The sequence below is a fragment of the Leptosomus discolor genome, chromosome 3 (genome assembly GCF_034619465.1).
Source record: "Leptosomus discolor isolate bLepDis1 chromosome 3, bLepDis1.hap2, whole genome shotgun sequence".
Classification (NCBI taxonomy): Eukaryota; Metazoa; Chordata; class Aves; order Leptosomiformes; family Leptosomidae; genus Leptosomus; species Leptosomus discolor.
The window spans coordinates 26514910-26528532 of record NC_141393.1 but is presented as its reverse complement, the minus strand read 5'-3'; the positions used below and the strand labels follow the sequence as shown (position 1 = coordinate 26528532).

Here is a 13623-nt window from a genome sequence, read left to right as displayed (position 1 = left end):
AAATCTGGTTCATCCTCCAGGCGCCCAACCGGGTATCTCTGCCTGGGTCAGGCACTGCCCTCCCCCCGCCCCGCCTCCCCCCAGGACACAGCTCTGGGTCGGTCCGCGTCCTGTTCATCCCTGCGGCTTATGCCCTGCCGGCCGAGGTCTCTCCTGCACCGGGCCTTGCTGACGCTCGGCGGGGCCTGGAAATGGCGGGGGGGGTGGTGGCCGTGGGGAGGGGGTGGCGGCCCCCCTGCTGCGGCGCGGGCAGCGCTCCTGCAGGGCCCGCGCCGCGGCCGCCGCCCCACAGGTACCCCGGCGGGGCCGGGCAGGGGGCCTGGCAGGGGGCCGTGCCCCTCCCGGGCAGCGGGACGCCCTCCCGCCCCCGCGGCGGGGCGGGGCGGAGGGCGGGGAGCGCCGGGCCGGGTCGGGCCGGGCCGGGCCGGGGGCGGCGGCAGGCAGTGAGCTCGGCAGGGACGGCCGGGCGGGGTTTCCTGGCCAGGTGGGTGCTAGCGGGGAGCCGAGCCGAACTGAGCCCAGCCAAGCCGGGCCGGGCCGGGCCGGGGCGGGCGGCCGGCCGGCGCTGCCGGCATGGTGCGGCAGGAGGCTGCCGGGGCGCCCGGGGTGGTGGCGGCGGCGGCGGCGGCGGTGGCGGCGGTGGTGGTGGGGGGGGAGGCCGCTGCTGCCGCCGCCGAGGTGCGGCTGTCCCGGCGTCGCTGGGCCATGGTGCTGCTCTTCAGCAGCTACTCCCTGTGCAACGCCTTCCAGTGGATCCAGTACGGCAGCATCAACAACGTCTTCGTGCACTTCTACGGCGTGAACGCCTTTGCCATCGACTGGCTCTCCATGAGCTACATGCTCGCCTACATCCCCCTGCTCTTCCCCGTCGCCTGGCTGCTGGACAAGAGGGGCCTGCGCCTCATCGCCCTGCTCGGCTCGGCCCTCAACGCCCTGGGCGCCTGGGTGAAGCTGGGTAGCCTGAAGCCGCACCTCTTCCCCATCACCGTCCTGGGGCAGGTCATCTGCTCCCTGGCCCAGGTCTTCATCTTGGGCATGCCCTCACGCATCGCCTCTGTCTGGTTTGGCTCCCACGAGGTCTCCACTGCCTGCTCCATCGCTGTCTTTGGGAACCAGGTAACGGGCGGCCGCCCCCCCCGGCTGGCCGGGCACATGGGGCGGGCTGTCGCCTGTCTGGCCGGGGACCGGGAGTGCCAAGGGGACAAACGAGGGAGGGGAAAGAGATGAACGGGGCCTGGAGCAGCGGAGATAAGAGGCGCTTACACGAAATTCCCCCCTGGGAAGCACAGCTGGTACCTAGAGGGATGCAGCTGCGTTAGGCGGTGGGCTGGTGGTGGTGGCCTAAGTCTACGAAGTTGGGGGCAGCATGGGGATTGGGTATGATTCTGGCTTTGAGAGGTGTTTGGGCTCAGGGTCTTCTCCAGTGCCCTCTTACTCCCTGCTGCGAATTTCCAGTCTAGTATGGTTCGGTAGAACCATGGATGGGCTGGAAGGGAATGCGTGGCACTGAGAAATGCGCTTTCAGCAGTGTCCTGCAAACCTCAGATCTGCAGTTGCATCTGGACTTGACACTGCAGTATCCTCCTGCTGCCGATAACTAGATGGGACAAGGGAGATTAGCTGTCTAATGAAAAGCGTACTCATCACTGAGCCCCGGACGGAAAGGACTTGAGCACTTTCGTGCCTTTTAAAAGCACTTTTGTTGTGAAAAGAAACAAACCTTCCATCAGGCTAGGGCGAGGTAAGCTCCCCAGGCACTCTTGTATCGAGGCAGGTCAGAGAGGCCAGTGACCCACACTTGCTCAAGCTCTGATAGTCTTTTCTTGTAGCCAGCTGGCGCTCAGAGGAGAGAAATTTTTCCACAGCTTTGAAAGGATCAGGGAAATAGCTTCTTGACCCTTGCACTGGAACACCCACTCATCCCCATTGCATGAAGCAGTTAGGCCAATACTGATGCAATGTAAAGCAAGCGAAGTGAGTCTGGCTCTAACACTGACATGAAGAAGAGGGAAGCAGAACACAGCATTAGCTGCTAGGCTTGGACCTGTGCCCCTTGCTTTGAGACCCAACGTACTCCCCTAGACATGACTCTGTGCACCACCCTGGACCATCTTTGGTTCAGGCTGTGGGTGGCTGCCTTTCAGATTTGAATGGTTTGCAATTCAGGTAGTTTCTAATGCACGGTTCTTCCTCACAGATAACTTTGTGTGCAGTGGGTTTGAGGTCTGCTTTCCCCACATTCCTGGGTTTCTGTATTTGTTTAGGTACTGCTGAGGCAAAAAGAGGTGAATGCTTGGAGATGGTATTTAAGGAACTGAAGTTTGTGGAACAGCACTAGGCAATTAAGGAGACTCTGGTTTACATCTTTCGGCAAGAGAAAACACGCTTATCTTTCTCTGAGCGAATCTAAGCTTTCCTCTTCACTCCTATCACCCAGGCGAGTGGGCTGTTTTTTCTGTGTTTTAAATGAATCTTCAGAGTGGAAGGCATTTAACTTGGCATGAGCACTCTGCTTGTTTAGGAGTAAATAAGTAACTGAGCGTTTTGTCTGTCAGACTTTTAAAATTATTCAGGTGGAGTTACTCAACAGGGTGCATAAGAAATCCAAACAATGAGGTTTTCAGCCTGTGCTATATGTGTGTCTGGTATCCTCATCATCCTAAAAGGAGCGTGTTAATATAACGGTGGTGAAAAGCAAACTTTGGCTACACTTTTGGTGCTTCACACTGCTCTGGGGGTTGAACGGACGTGGCAATGAGACCTCAGTTTGGTACATACATAACCTTTGCTTTGTAAGCCCAGACTTTCCTTTTAGAGAATTGGAGAAGTCAGAAATGGCAATGACTAAAGGCAGGGCGTGCTCCATAGGAAGGACATATTCATTCCCTTAGTCAAGGGTCCTGAGGTGCACAGTCACAGTGAATGAAAAGTAGCTATTTTGTTCACTGGTGATATTGGGCAGGGGGAAGAAATAGAGGCATCCTTTTTTCCTGACTCTGCAGTTAAAGACTGTTTTAAGGAGTGTTAGCAAAGGATGTAATACAGTGGGTTTGTAATTGCAGTATGCCAGCATGGCAAATTATTCCCTATGCTCATTTCTCTACAGTTGTATGATTTTCCTTTCCTTGCCACATCACTTAGTTACAGAACTTCAGGGTGGAAAACTCTGTCATGAGTTGTTACGATGATTATTATCATTGAATGCCAAGCACCGATGTCCACCTCCATCAAGAATTGCAACCAGCTGCATCGGGGAGCGGAGCAGTGTCACTGTGTTGCACAGGGGAAATGGAAGAACGTTTATGTTGTGACTTTGTATTGCTTTGCCGCTGGTATTGTTACTTTTTTGATTGAAAGCGACTTTATCCCTGGCTCTGCAGTTTTGATAAAGAGAAACAGCAGCTGATGGGCTTGGGAGTATGATGCAGGCATGTTAGGTGATCTTTCTGCTGTAATTTTGCCCCTTCATTTTTTAGCAGGGGTTGATAAAAGGTGTTGATGTGGTTGTGAGAGGAAAGAAAACTTCAGCTTCATATAAATCTCTGCTTCTGGGGAAAAATGATGCGACATGTTACTGATCTTCAGGTGGAGTCTGTCCTGATGCAGCTGACATATAACTTAGGAGCTTTTGGGCTTCCATAACAGAAACTGCCTGGGGCAGAGCTTTTAGGTGCTCTCTGCAGACTGCTGGGAGTGACTCTAGCTGTGACTGGATGATGGCTTTTGAAGTGGACAAACTGGGTGATAAGCTGTGAATGCAACTCGGGGAAGTGCTCTTTTGCTCCTAGTGGGCCCTTTCCACTTGTTCTGAACTGGAGGAAAGAGTCTGCATGGGGTAGCGGGTGGGGTGGGTGTTGCCAAATAATCTGGTCTGCAACATCTGAATGGCCATTGCTTTTGTGCTGGTGAGCCTGCGGTGCTGTTTGTGCTGAGCATGTGCTGCTGTTTGATGCCTCACTGCTAACTCTGTTCTGTACCTTTCGCCTTTCAGGGAAGGCGGCATCTGAAAGTCTAAGAAGTGTTGTGGAAATGGAGCACGTCCTGTGGAATTCCTGTCTTCGAGTGGACTTCTAGATCTCTTTGGCTGTTCTGTCCCTGCTGGAGGTTCCCCGTCTCTTCAGATGAGATTTGATCCCTGTTAGAAACAGGGGCAGGTGGTGGTCTGCCTCGCATCCCTCTGTAGCTTGGCCTTATATCTCCCAGGGTTTTAGCTATTAGAATAGAGAAGATTTTAGCAAGGAACCAAGAGGAGCTAGTCGTTGCAGTAGTTAATGGTTGCCATTCCGCAGTCCTGGCTCCTTTCTCCCCCTTGTAAAGAAGGGCAGGGTGGATCAGAGCATTTGAGTCACAAAGAGTGCTATGTGGCCGCCTCTCCAAGATCCTGGATGTGGCTGTATGGGAGGGTGTGCTGGCCAAATAGCAACGTGGCTTTCCCAGGAATGCCTAAGTTTCTATAAATGAACACGGGAGCCTGAAATGAAATTTTTCTACCCATTTTATCTGGTGCTCCCTTCCCAGCTGTGCACCAAAGGCAGTTTCCCCTTCTCCGTCACAGAAGCAGTCAGCTTTTGGGTTATGAGGAGGTTGCATGGCAGTTAGATGAATGACTGCAGTGTTTTTGCTGGGAAGGGCTGCCCTATGGCACCCTCAGGACTTGCCCTGCAGGATCCCCTGGGTTTGGCTATGTTAGGTGACTGTAGTAGGTCCTTGACCAAAGTATTATATCCTGACTGAGGATTCCAGCAGCAGCTGAGGTAGCTGTCAGAGCTGAAACCCCTCTTCTGCTTTACTTTTTCTTATCTACTGCTGTCATTTTGCTGTGTTGCATTTCTTTCCCAGTAAACTGGGAGAAGGTACATTCAAGGCTGAGAGGCCCTGAATGACTTGCATAGAGAAGTAAGCTTCATCATATGGTATTGCATCATATTAAGCAGTATGAGATGATGCCACAGAAGCAGAAGTGTGATGAGGAAGGGAGTTTGCTTTGCTTCCAGAAGAGCTTTGGTTGTGCAACTGCAGTTTGGAGAGAGAAAAAAAAAGTTATCTCTCACATCAGTGACAGAGTAAAGAAGAGCCTAAGCCCTATCTTATCACAAGGCCTGGATTATAATTTTTCCTTTCACAACTTGGCCTTTCTGCTTCTTAAAACACTGCAAGATAGATGACTGATCTCTGGTTTGCTGTTATGTAGTTGAGTTCCTGACTAGCTGGATTTGAACAGTCTTTTTTGGTTTTGCTGCCAGTGTTATGGAAGAAGCATGTTCTGGACAGCAATCCATGCAAAAGCTTACTAGGCAGGACCTGCCAGCTTCTGCTTTACCTAGCTCTTCAGTTGGGTATCATCAATTCTACTGTAGCCTTTTTTATAGAAAGGCAGCTGGGACCTGTGCTGATAGCAAAGGATTAGGAAGCTGATGTGCAGTATGAGTCACAGGGTGTGAGAAGGGGGTGGCTGTTGGCTCTCTGCAGATTGCAATACGTGAATTATAGAGTCAGAGAGTTTAGCTGCTCCTGTGAAATGTCATGGTTATAGCATGGGAGGCACCTGTAGTTGGAAAAGGAGGGAGTACCGCAGGCCAGAGCTTTGTCACACAGACAAGAGTAGAGGAAGAGGCTGTGTTGCCCAGGGCTTTGGAATAGGTACCTCCTCAAAGGGGTTCCCTGGGTAAATGGACATCCAGGTCTGATTCATTTAATTATGTTGGCAGAACTATCTGGGACGGGTACTGTATGAACTGAGCTTGGTTCAAAGTTCCCCTCTCGTACATGTAAAAGCAACGTAGTGAGGAGAGCCTTTCTGTTCCCCTTCATAAGGGCTTTCCTACTGCAACAAGAGGCGCATTGTTCAGATCCAGCAAACCGTGCAACTTTCCCCTCCTCCCACCTGTCAGATGTGTCCTTTTGCCACTACCAGTTACGTTCTGCATCTTTGCACTGGTTTGCCCTACAGGATAACTATGTGATGTCCTGATCTAGTCTCATCTGTAACTGAACAGCATGGATGTTGCTGTACTTGGCTTGTGTGTTTTGTCTGTAAGATTTTTGGAGAGACAAGTGTGTAGGCTTGCTTTGTTGACTTTTCACCGAGAACCTTGGCTTCCCTGGTGATAATATTGTTGGGTCAGTTCTCACTATTCATTTGGGTAGTCTTACAGGATTTGGTTTTAAGCTCTCAGTATCTGAAGCCAGTTCTGTTAGAATCAAGTATAATTTCAAACAACCTGAAACAAAACCCCAAACCTATTTCTACTATTGTGTCTGAAGAACATCTTGAAAATGTGAAGCCCTACAGGCTTAAACATATATGTCAGAAACTAGATAAATCAGTATGTACAGCAGGGCTGAGTTGTTGAAACAACTGAAATATCAGTCTTCCAAAGCAGGTAATTCCTCTGGTTTTCTAGAGGATTCCTCACCTCCATATTCCTCTGTTGATGTGGATGTTGAGGATTAGGGGTAGTGCTGTGCATTGTAAGTAAATGGTTCAAGACTGAGACTGTGTCTCTTCAGCAGTTAAACAAATCTTTCCTGCTCCCCTGCTTTTGGAGGCAGTGGAGGAGGCTCCATTAGAAATGGAGGTATGGCCTTGGAGGGAACTGGGTTGGTGTGACCCTCAGAAGTCTTCTGGCAGTGGCACTGTGTGAGTGGCTCAGTGTGGGGCTGCTAGGAGGGAAATCTTTGGTATGGGTGAAATGTTGGTTTTATTCATGCTTTAAAACATTGAGTTCGATAGAGTTTCGCAAACATCCCTCAAAAAGAGGTCTGCAGTGGGTAGTTAGATTCTCCTATTTCTATTCTCCAGGCTGATCTGGAGTGGTGGTGTTGTGGATGGTCTATATGAAAGATTGATTCCCAGATCAAAATGAATGTGAGCCCTGTTAAAAGTCACTCTTCTGGGAGTGGAAAGGTAGAGTAGCTCCAATGGTGTGTTGACAAATGCAATGAGCTCTCTTTGCTTAGAGCAGGTGAAGCCCTTTATTGTGTGGTTTTTTTTGTTTTTTTGTTTTTTTTGTTTTCACAAAAGCCTTTCCTTTGGAAAGGTACAATGCCTCAGAACAGAGGAGCATCTGGCCTAGGTGAGGCCAATCTTGTCAGGCAGCCCCAGGCCAGTCAGTGACAAGTGCTTAAGGGAAAGACAGTGAAAAAGGAGTGTATCCTCCTAACTCTCCAAAGTCTTGGCTTGGGAACTTGCTAGGATTATGTTGAAATCATAGTGTCTGGAAAGTGTGTTGTATTGGTGTTTATCAACATGTAAACTTCAATCTTTTGATTGCTACAGTTCCTGCCCATTTGACCAAACTGGTGGGCTGCTGGCCCTGGGGTTTCCTGGGTCTCCTGCCTGTGCCAGGCCTCTTAAAAAAAAAATCACTTTGTTTTTCCCTTCCTCCATTCCTGATGTGAATTATTTGGTAACAGAGCAGAGTTAGTAGTTTGCTGTGTTTGTGTGCAAGTAGTGGGTTTTCTGTTGACTTGTTCTTTTGAACTCCTGGATGAATACCGTCTGGTCCTGACGCCTCGTAGGAGAAATGAGTTGAAATAAATTGATTAAGATCTTCCACTGGTAATGCTTCAGATTTTTGCCATGTGAAGAGGTTCTGTTGATATGAAAACCTTCCATGAATATAATGTTGTGAATGCTGGTGCAAGACTTCGTTAAGTTTCTCGAATGTTCTCCTTCCACAGTGATCATCTTTTGGCCCTTCAGACTTTCTGGCAGGCTTCCTGATTTTGCTGTGCTTGAAGAGTCTTGACTTAGTTTGTAAAGTTGTTCTGCAGCCTTTTTTGGCCTAATTATGGTTTTAATTTAGCTTGGTCCAGTTTGCTGTCTCTCTTTCTTTGCTCAAAGGAATAATGTTCAGATTTTGAGTTGGGTGGTGGGTGGGTGTGTTGGTTGGTTGTTGGCTTTTTTTTTTTTTTTTTTTACACTTAACTGTGGTTCCTTTATTCTGTTCTAAAATCCTTTACTAATATTTTCTAGGCTTACACTGAGCCTCTGATGCAGTGTCTTTACACAGTCTTTATGACACTTACAAGCATTTGATTTCTTGCCTTTTCTTTTTAATTTCCTTTTAACAAGCTTCTTTCCTTTTAGGCAGCTCCCTCATGCGAGTTAAATATTGCCATAGTGTTTTGGAGGGTGTTATTTTTTGTTGCTGCTGCAAGGAAGCTGCATTTGAGTGCAGTGCAGAACTGTTCTGTAATATTGATTGTGGTCACACTGTGCTGCTCTAGGTCTAAATCACAAATTGTGCTGCCTCTTATAGGTTCTCCTCAGAAAAGAGCATTTATGGAATCCAAAAATGCAGTCTCTGCATCATCCCTGTCATGATGCTTATTTAGCCTGCAAGGGCATTGTCGAAATTTCTCACTGCTGTATTTTTTTCTGCCTTTGCACCGTCTCTCTCTTTCTGTCTTTTGACACTTGAATTGACCTTTGGGTTTGGTGGTCTCCTCTGTCAATATTTGTGCTTACCGATGACATTTCGTAGGGCTTATGTATTCCTGTTGCTGACTCTTAGTTTTCTTTAAGGTGGACACCCACTTCTCCATTGAGCATTCATTGACAGTTTTTATGCTGATACTGCACTGATTATCTTCCTTCAGCAGACTCTTAGTATACAAACAGCTAAACTTAAATCAGACATCCCCTTTTCCATTTCAAGACTTTGGGTACATTTATACAATCTTGGGTTTCTTGCCTGTTCTTGTATACGCTTGAATCTTGAATATGATGTTGTTTGTTGTTGACAAAATTTGGGTAGGAAATACATTCCTTCTATCCTTCATCAGCCTTTAAGAATAAGTCATCTTAGCAGTGTACTCTGCTGTAGTTGTTGACTTCCCTGGTATTCTGTTTAAAAATTACCCCAAAGCCACCTTAAAATAAAGTGCCAACCTCCTGGTGCCTGAGGAGAGATTTTTTGAGATCAGGACAGTGTTATGTGTTTTGGGTGTGGGGATCCTGAATGATATGCTGAATTTTGGGTACTAGAGCCTATCTATATAGGTCTTGGAGACCTTTCTGCCTGTACAAAGGCTGGAGATGCTAATTTGTGTGCTGGTGAGAGGGGCTGTACTATGAACCCTAATGACTGATAGTCTCTGTAAGGAGGGTAGCACAGGCTGTTGAAGAACCAACCTTCTTTTTACATTGCTTTATTTTCCCAGCCCTGATGTGAGAGGTGTGGAGAAGAGAGAAAAGTTATTTTTCCTTTGCTAAGGCAGCTTTAAATTTTCTGGTTAACCAGTTATGGTGTTGTCTGTTGGTCTGATGGTGATGTGGGCACTGGCCTGCTGAGAACCAGGCTAAAAATCTTGTGAAAGGTAAACTGTGTGCTTCATAATACTCGTTGTGTTGTTAAGAGCTTATTTTTGTTGCTAAATATGGTATGAATAATCCAGGTCTGTGAGTATACTCCAGGAAATCTTCAGTTTTAGTCAAGAGGCCTCATCTTCACAGGATTAATAACATCAGTTATTAATTAATAACTTCTGAAATATATAATGTAGCTCCTATTGATATGATTGCTGGGATTTTTTTTTTTTTTTCATTCTACCACCTAGTCCTTCTCAAAGGTTTAACAAACTCCTAATGGATAAAGGTGGTTCCTTTTTTGGGAGGGGAAAAGAGAAGACAAAACATCCATATATGGTTAGAAAAATTGTTCAGGTCTTTTGAAAAGACAACAGCAGTGTTCAGGAAGGCTGAGTAAGTCTGTGTCCAACTGGGTAAGCAATGATGGTAGGACTTCTGAACAATTTGTAAACAGTTTCTCAATACCTTCTCTGCTAGGTAAATCAGATGGATCCTTTTTCAGGAAGGAGAAGCTAGAGGGAGACCTGAAAAGAGTGAATTTTGATTGTGGTCCTGGAGAAACTTATGTCAGAGGTCAGAATAAAGCATGGATCTGTCCTCCTTTCCTGTTCTTGTTTTGCTGTGGTTCAGCAGCTTGTGGAACTAGCTAGCATGTGATTGCAGAGAGCAGGAAGCCAAGAAGTACCTAGTACAGGAATCTAGCCCAGTTCTTCCAAGAATTAAACTGATAAGACAAAGGAGCAATTTCCAGAAAGGTGTTTATAGACCTTATTTGGTAAAGGGTGAAGGGGCACACGTGAGACCTGGTATGTAAGAGCTAGTAGGACTCTTCCCTCGAATGGAAAGGAGCAACGTTGAGAGAGTCTTTTCCTCGAAGCTTGAACCATTGGGAATGCTAAGGAGATAGGAGTGAAGCCCAGTGTGGCGGTGTCCGGGGCTGAGCAGGCATGCTGGAGCCACAGGCCTGCACTTTGGCCATGAGCAGGGCAAAATAAATGTGCTCCAGAGACAAACAGGCTTCTGCCCTCTAGGAGTGATCTCTATGAGCATCTGTGTTTGGTGCAGTTGCCTTTTCTGTGCAACCGCAGTCTTGTTTCCCTTGTGCAGAGAAGGGGGAGGCATGCAATTTAATGAAGATCAGAGCTTGAAACCTCTAGGTTGTGCTTGCTGGTAGTGAGTCTCGGGGGTCAGCAGGCAGTGCAGAGGAGGAGAGCAGACCTGACTCACTGTGATGAGAGGCTGGGGATAGGCCATGTCTGAACAAAGTTGAGCTCTGGCAAGTTTAGTCCTGTGTCAGAGGCTGCCTGTGCTGTGTGGGTATTAGGAAGGTTCAACCTTTCTAATGGTCTCTTAAGTTTCCTCCTAAGCTTTTTCAGTCCTTGACAACTTATCTGGAACAGCACAACTTGTGTCTGTCTTCAGCCTTTTTAACCAGCCCCCAAATGTTCTCATTCCTGACAGTGCCCTCAACCGGTGGGACACATCTGTAATCTCTTGGTGACTCTTCCCACTGGCTGTCTGTGATGTCCCAGCACCAAGAATGAACAAAGTACAGATGCCTGTTGCTGATCCTGACCCAGGCTATTCCAGGTCCCAGTGGAGGGCACTGTTTGACACAGAAGCTTGGCCAGACATGGTTGAAAGTTACTTGTTTGTAAGCTAAATAGGGTGTCTGAATCTAGCAGATAGCTCTGTTTGAAACATAAGCATTCTTCCAGTCTCAAAAATACACCAGCTGGATGGAGGAGGGAGTTTGTGGAGAGTTTTCTGAAGCTGAACACCACAAGCTGGTTTTTATCCCAACTACCTGATATGGCACCTGAAATGTATTTGTTCTGTGATCTTGATCCTGGCCAGTGAGTGGGTCTTCCAAACTGAGTCCATTGGCATCCCAGAAACATGGACATACAACAGAGAAAGCATGCAGAAAGCACAAGGAGTTTTTGCTAGAAGGCAGCCCAGGCAACATGTCTGAGCTCTTGTCTGAGTTACAGGGCTCCTGGGTCGTTCTACTTGTATGCTGACATGCTTGGATATGGTTTATGGGCAGCATAGTCCTCGTCTTTCTTAGTCCTTGCTTTCCATACCTGTAGAGTAATAGACCCTTTCCAGAGACTATGAAGATGTTGAGCACTGCAGAATCCTTCTGTAGGGCAGTAGATGGCTAGTGGTGCTGTCTTGCTGCTGTTCAGTCATCAGTGAGGCATAAACAGTATCCTCTCCAGCCCATTATCCTGGGACAACTGGTCATGGTGGTGCTAACTGATCTAATGTTTCCTATAAGGAAATGGTAAATGCAATGGGCTTAATTTGGCTAAAGCCTCATTTCCATGTTTTGCATACTCCTACCTCCTCTCTTATGTGTGATGAGGCCAGTGGCTCTATAGAGGCTGTATTGGTGTAGCATGAATAACCACTGTGGGTGGGATTTTTTTATGCTGCTAGTCTGTATTAGTTCATTTAGCACTGTTCTGGTACTGTTAGCGCTTTCCTGTCTCCAGGCAAATGGTACAGCCTGCAAAAGAGATTGGAAATCTCTGTTTCAAGCAAGGATGAGAATGGATGCGTGGCCATGCAGCTACTCACTTTATTGGATGCTTTCTTAGTCTTTCCATCTGTTGGAGGCTCTTGTGTGTACCTTGTCCCTGTCCACAACAACAAACATAGCTTAAATCAGGAAACAGCAAAAATGAGGATGTTGCTAAACAAAAAATTGGTTTTGCCCCAAACAAGGGTGAGTGTGCAGAGCCTTGAGAGCCAGCAAGAACTGAGCTTGAACATGACTCTCTTTCTGATGTCTGAGAGGGCTGAAAGTGCTGGGAAGGGCCAGGGCAACAGGTTAATACACAGTACTTGGGAACCAAATGGTGATTGAAATGAAGCCACAAACAGTGAAACACAAAGGGGGGGAAAAGTGGCTTTTGTAGGCTCTTGTGTTTAGAGTACTCATGAATGTGCTGAGTGTACTTTGGCTTCCACTTTGTGAAGAGTGTGCTCCTAAGCACCAAAGTAGCTATTTCTTCTCCCCACCCCATTTGAGGGTGACACTGAAGGTCTGTGCTGCTGTCAGTCCCACTTAGCAGTGTGGCAAAGCCTGCACTGCTACCAGCTCCTTGTTGCTGTCCTGGAGAAATAGCTGTGGAGTTAAAAGTCCTAATGTCCTCACGAAAGTATGTGCTGCTACTGCAAGAGCTCCTCAGCTGAACCTGTGGGGCTTTTGGCACAGTAGAGGACAGAGCTGCAGTGGTTTCTTCCTGTAGCCTTTCAGAGCCAAGGATTTTATCCAGGGGCAGTTGCCCACTCTCATCACATAGCCTCAATGTTCAGGATGCATGTTGTCAGCCCTTCCTTCACTCTCAACCTTGATGTTTTCTAGTTTCTCCTAGTGGTCATAGGGTGAGCCTTGTCTTGGGAGAGTCCAACTCATTAACCCAGCAAAGAATTGTGGCAGGTTTTGACAGTCTTGTTTTCTGCATTTTTAATGAGGAAAAGTGGATAACCAGGTGATCAGGCCAGCACCAGAGCAGGTGCAAGATAAGGAATGGGATGTGTGTGTGGACAGGAACATACATGCATGGAGGAGGGCAGGGGAAGCAAGACCTCCACTTTGATGGAGGCAGGTATTCATTCTGCTCAATTCTATTGTAAAATCTTGCCTTGAATATCCTGACAGTTGTGAGTGTAGTGGGGGGACCTCTCTTGTGGCCTGATTGCAATGGACAGCTGGCTTTTATCTCTTGATTGTTGAGTGATAAAGAAGATTTTCACCTTTGTTGTGAAATTGGATTAGGCTTCTTACTGGACATCAGGAGGCTGAGCTGTGGGGTGGTGGCAGTGTTCTGGTTCCATGTCACACCTCTGTGTATCCCCTCTCTCTCCTGCTCAGCTCGGCATTGCTGTGGGGTTTCTGGTCCCTCCAGTTCTGGTTCCTAACGTGGAGGATGTGGAAAAGCTGGCCTACCACATCAGCATCATGTTCTTCATGACTGCAGGCGTGGCAACAGCCCTGTTCATCCTGGTCATCATAGGTAAGGAGGTGGGAATGTGGGACTGAGATCAGCTTGTGTGTGTGAGGGGACTGTGTGCTAGGAAATGGGCTGGGGAGGTCATCTGGGGATGTGTCCTAGCATGCAGCTGACAGGGTCATGCAATACCATATCTTGCTGCTTCAAGCCCTTGATGAACAGCACATGCAGAAGGGAGTACAAAAGGTTGGGTAAGCCTGCCAAATCGTTAATTTCATCCTTTGATTGCCTGCGTGATAAAACCCTGGCATGAGTAAGTCCTTTAAAAACCAACAGAAATCT

The 13623-nt window shown here is 47.7% G+C and overlaps 1 protein-coding gene across 1 annotated transcript in view; it reads left to right on the top strand.

The window, feature by feature from the left end:
* The first annotated feature begins 573 nt into the window (after positions 1-573).
* Positions 574-13623, top strand: part of FLVCR2 (FLVCR choline and putative heme transporter 2) — a 29480-nt gene continuing 16430 nt past the window's right edge. Inside the window, exons 1-2 of the mRNA XM_086462975.1 lie at positions 574-1116; positions 13203-13344. Coding sequence (XP_086319101.1) covers positions 574-1116; positions 13203-13344 — 685 coding nt within the window. The remainder of the gene's footprint in view (positions 1117-13202; positions 13345-13623) is intronic.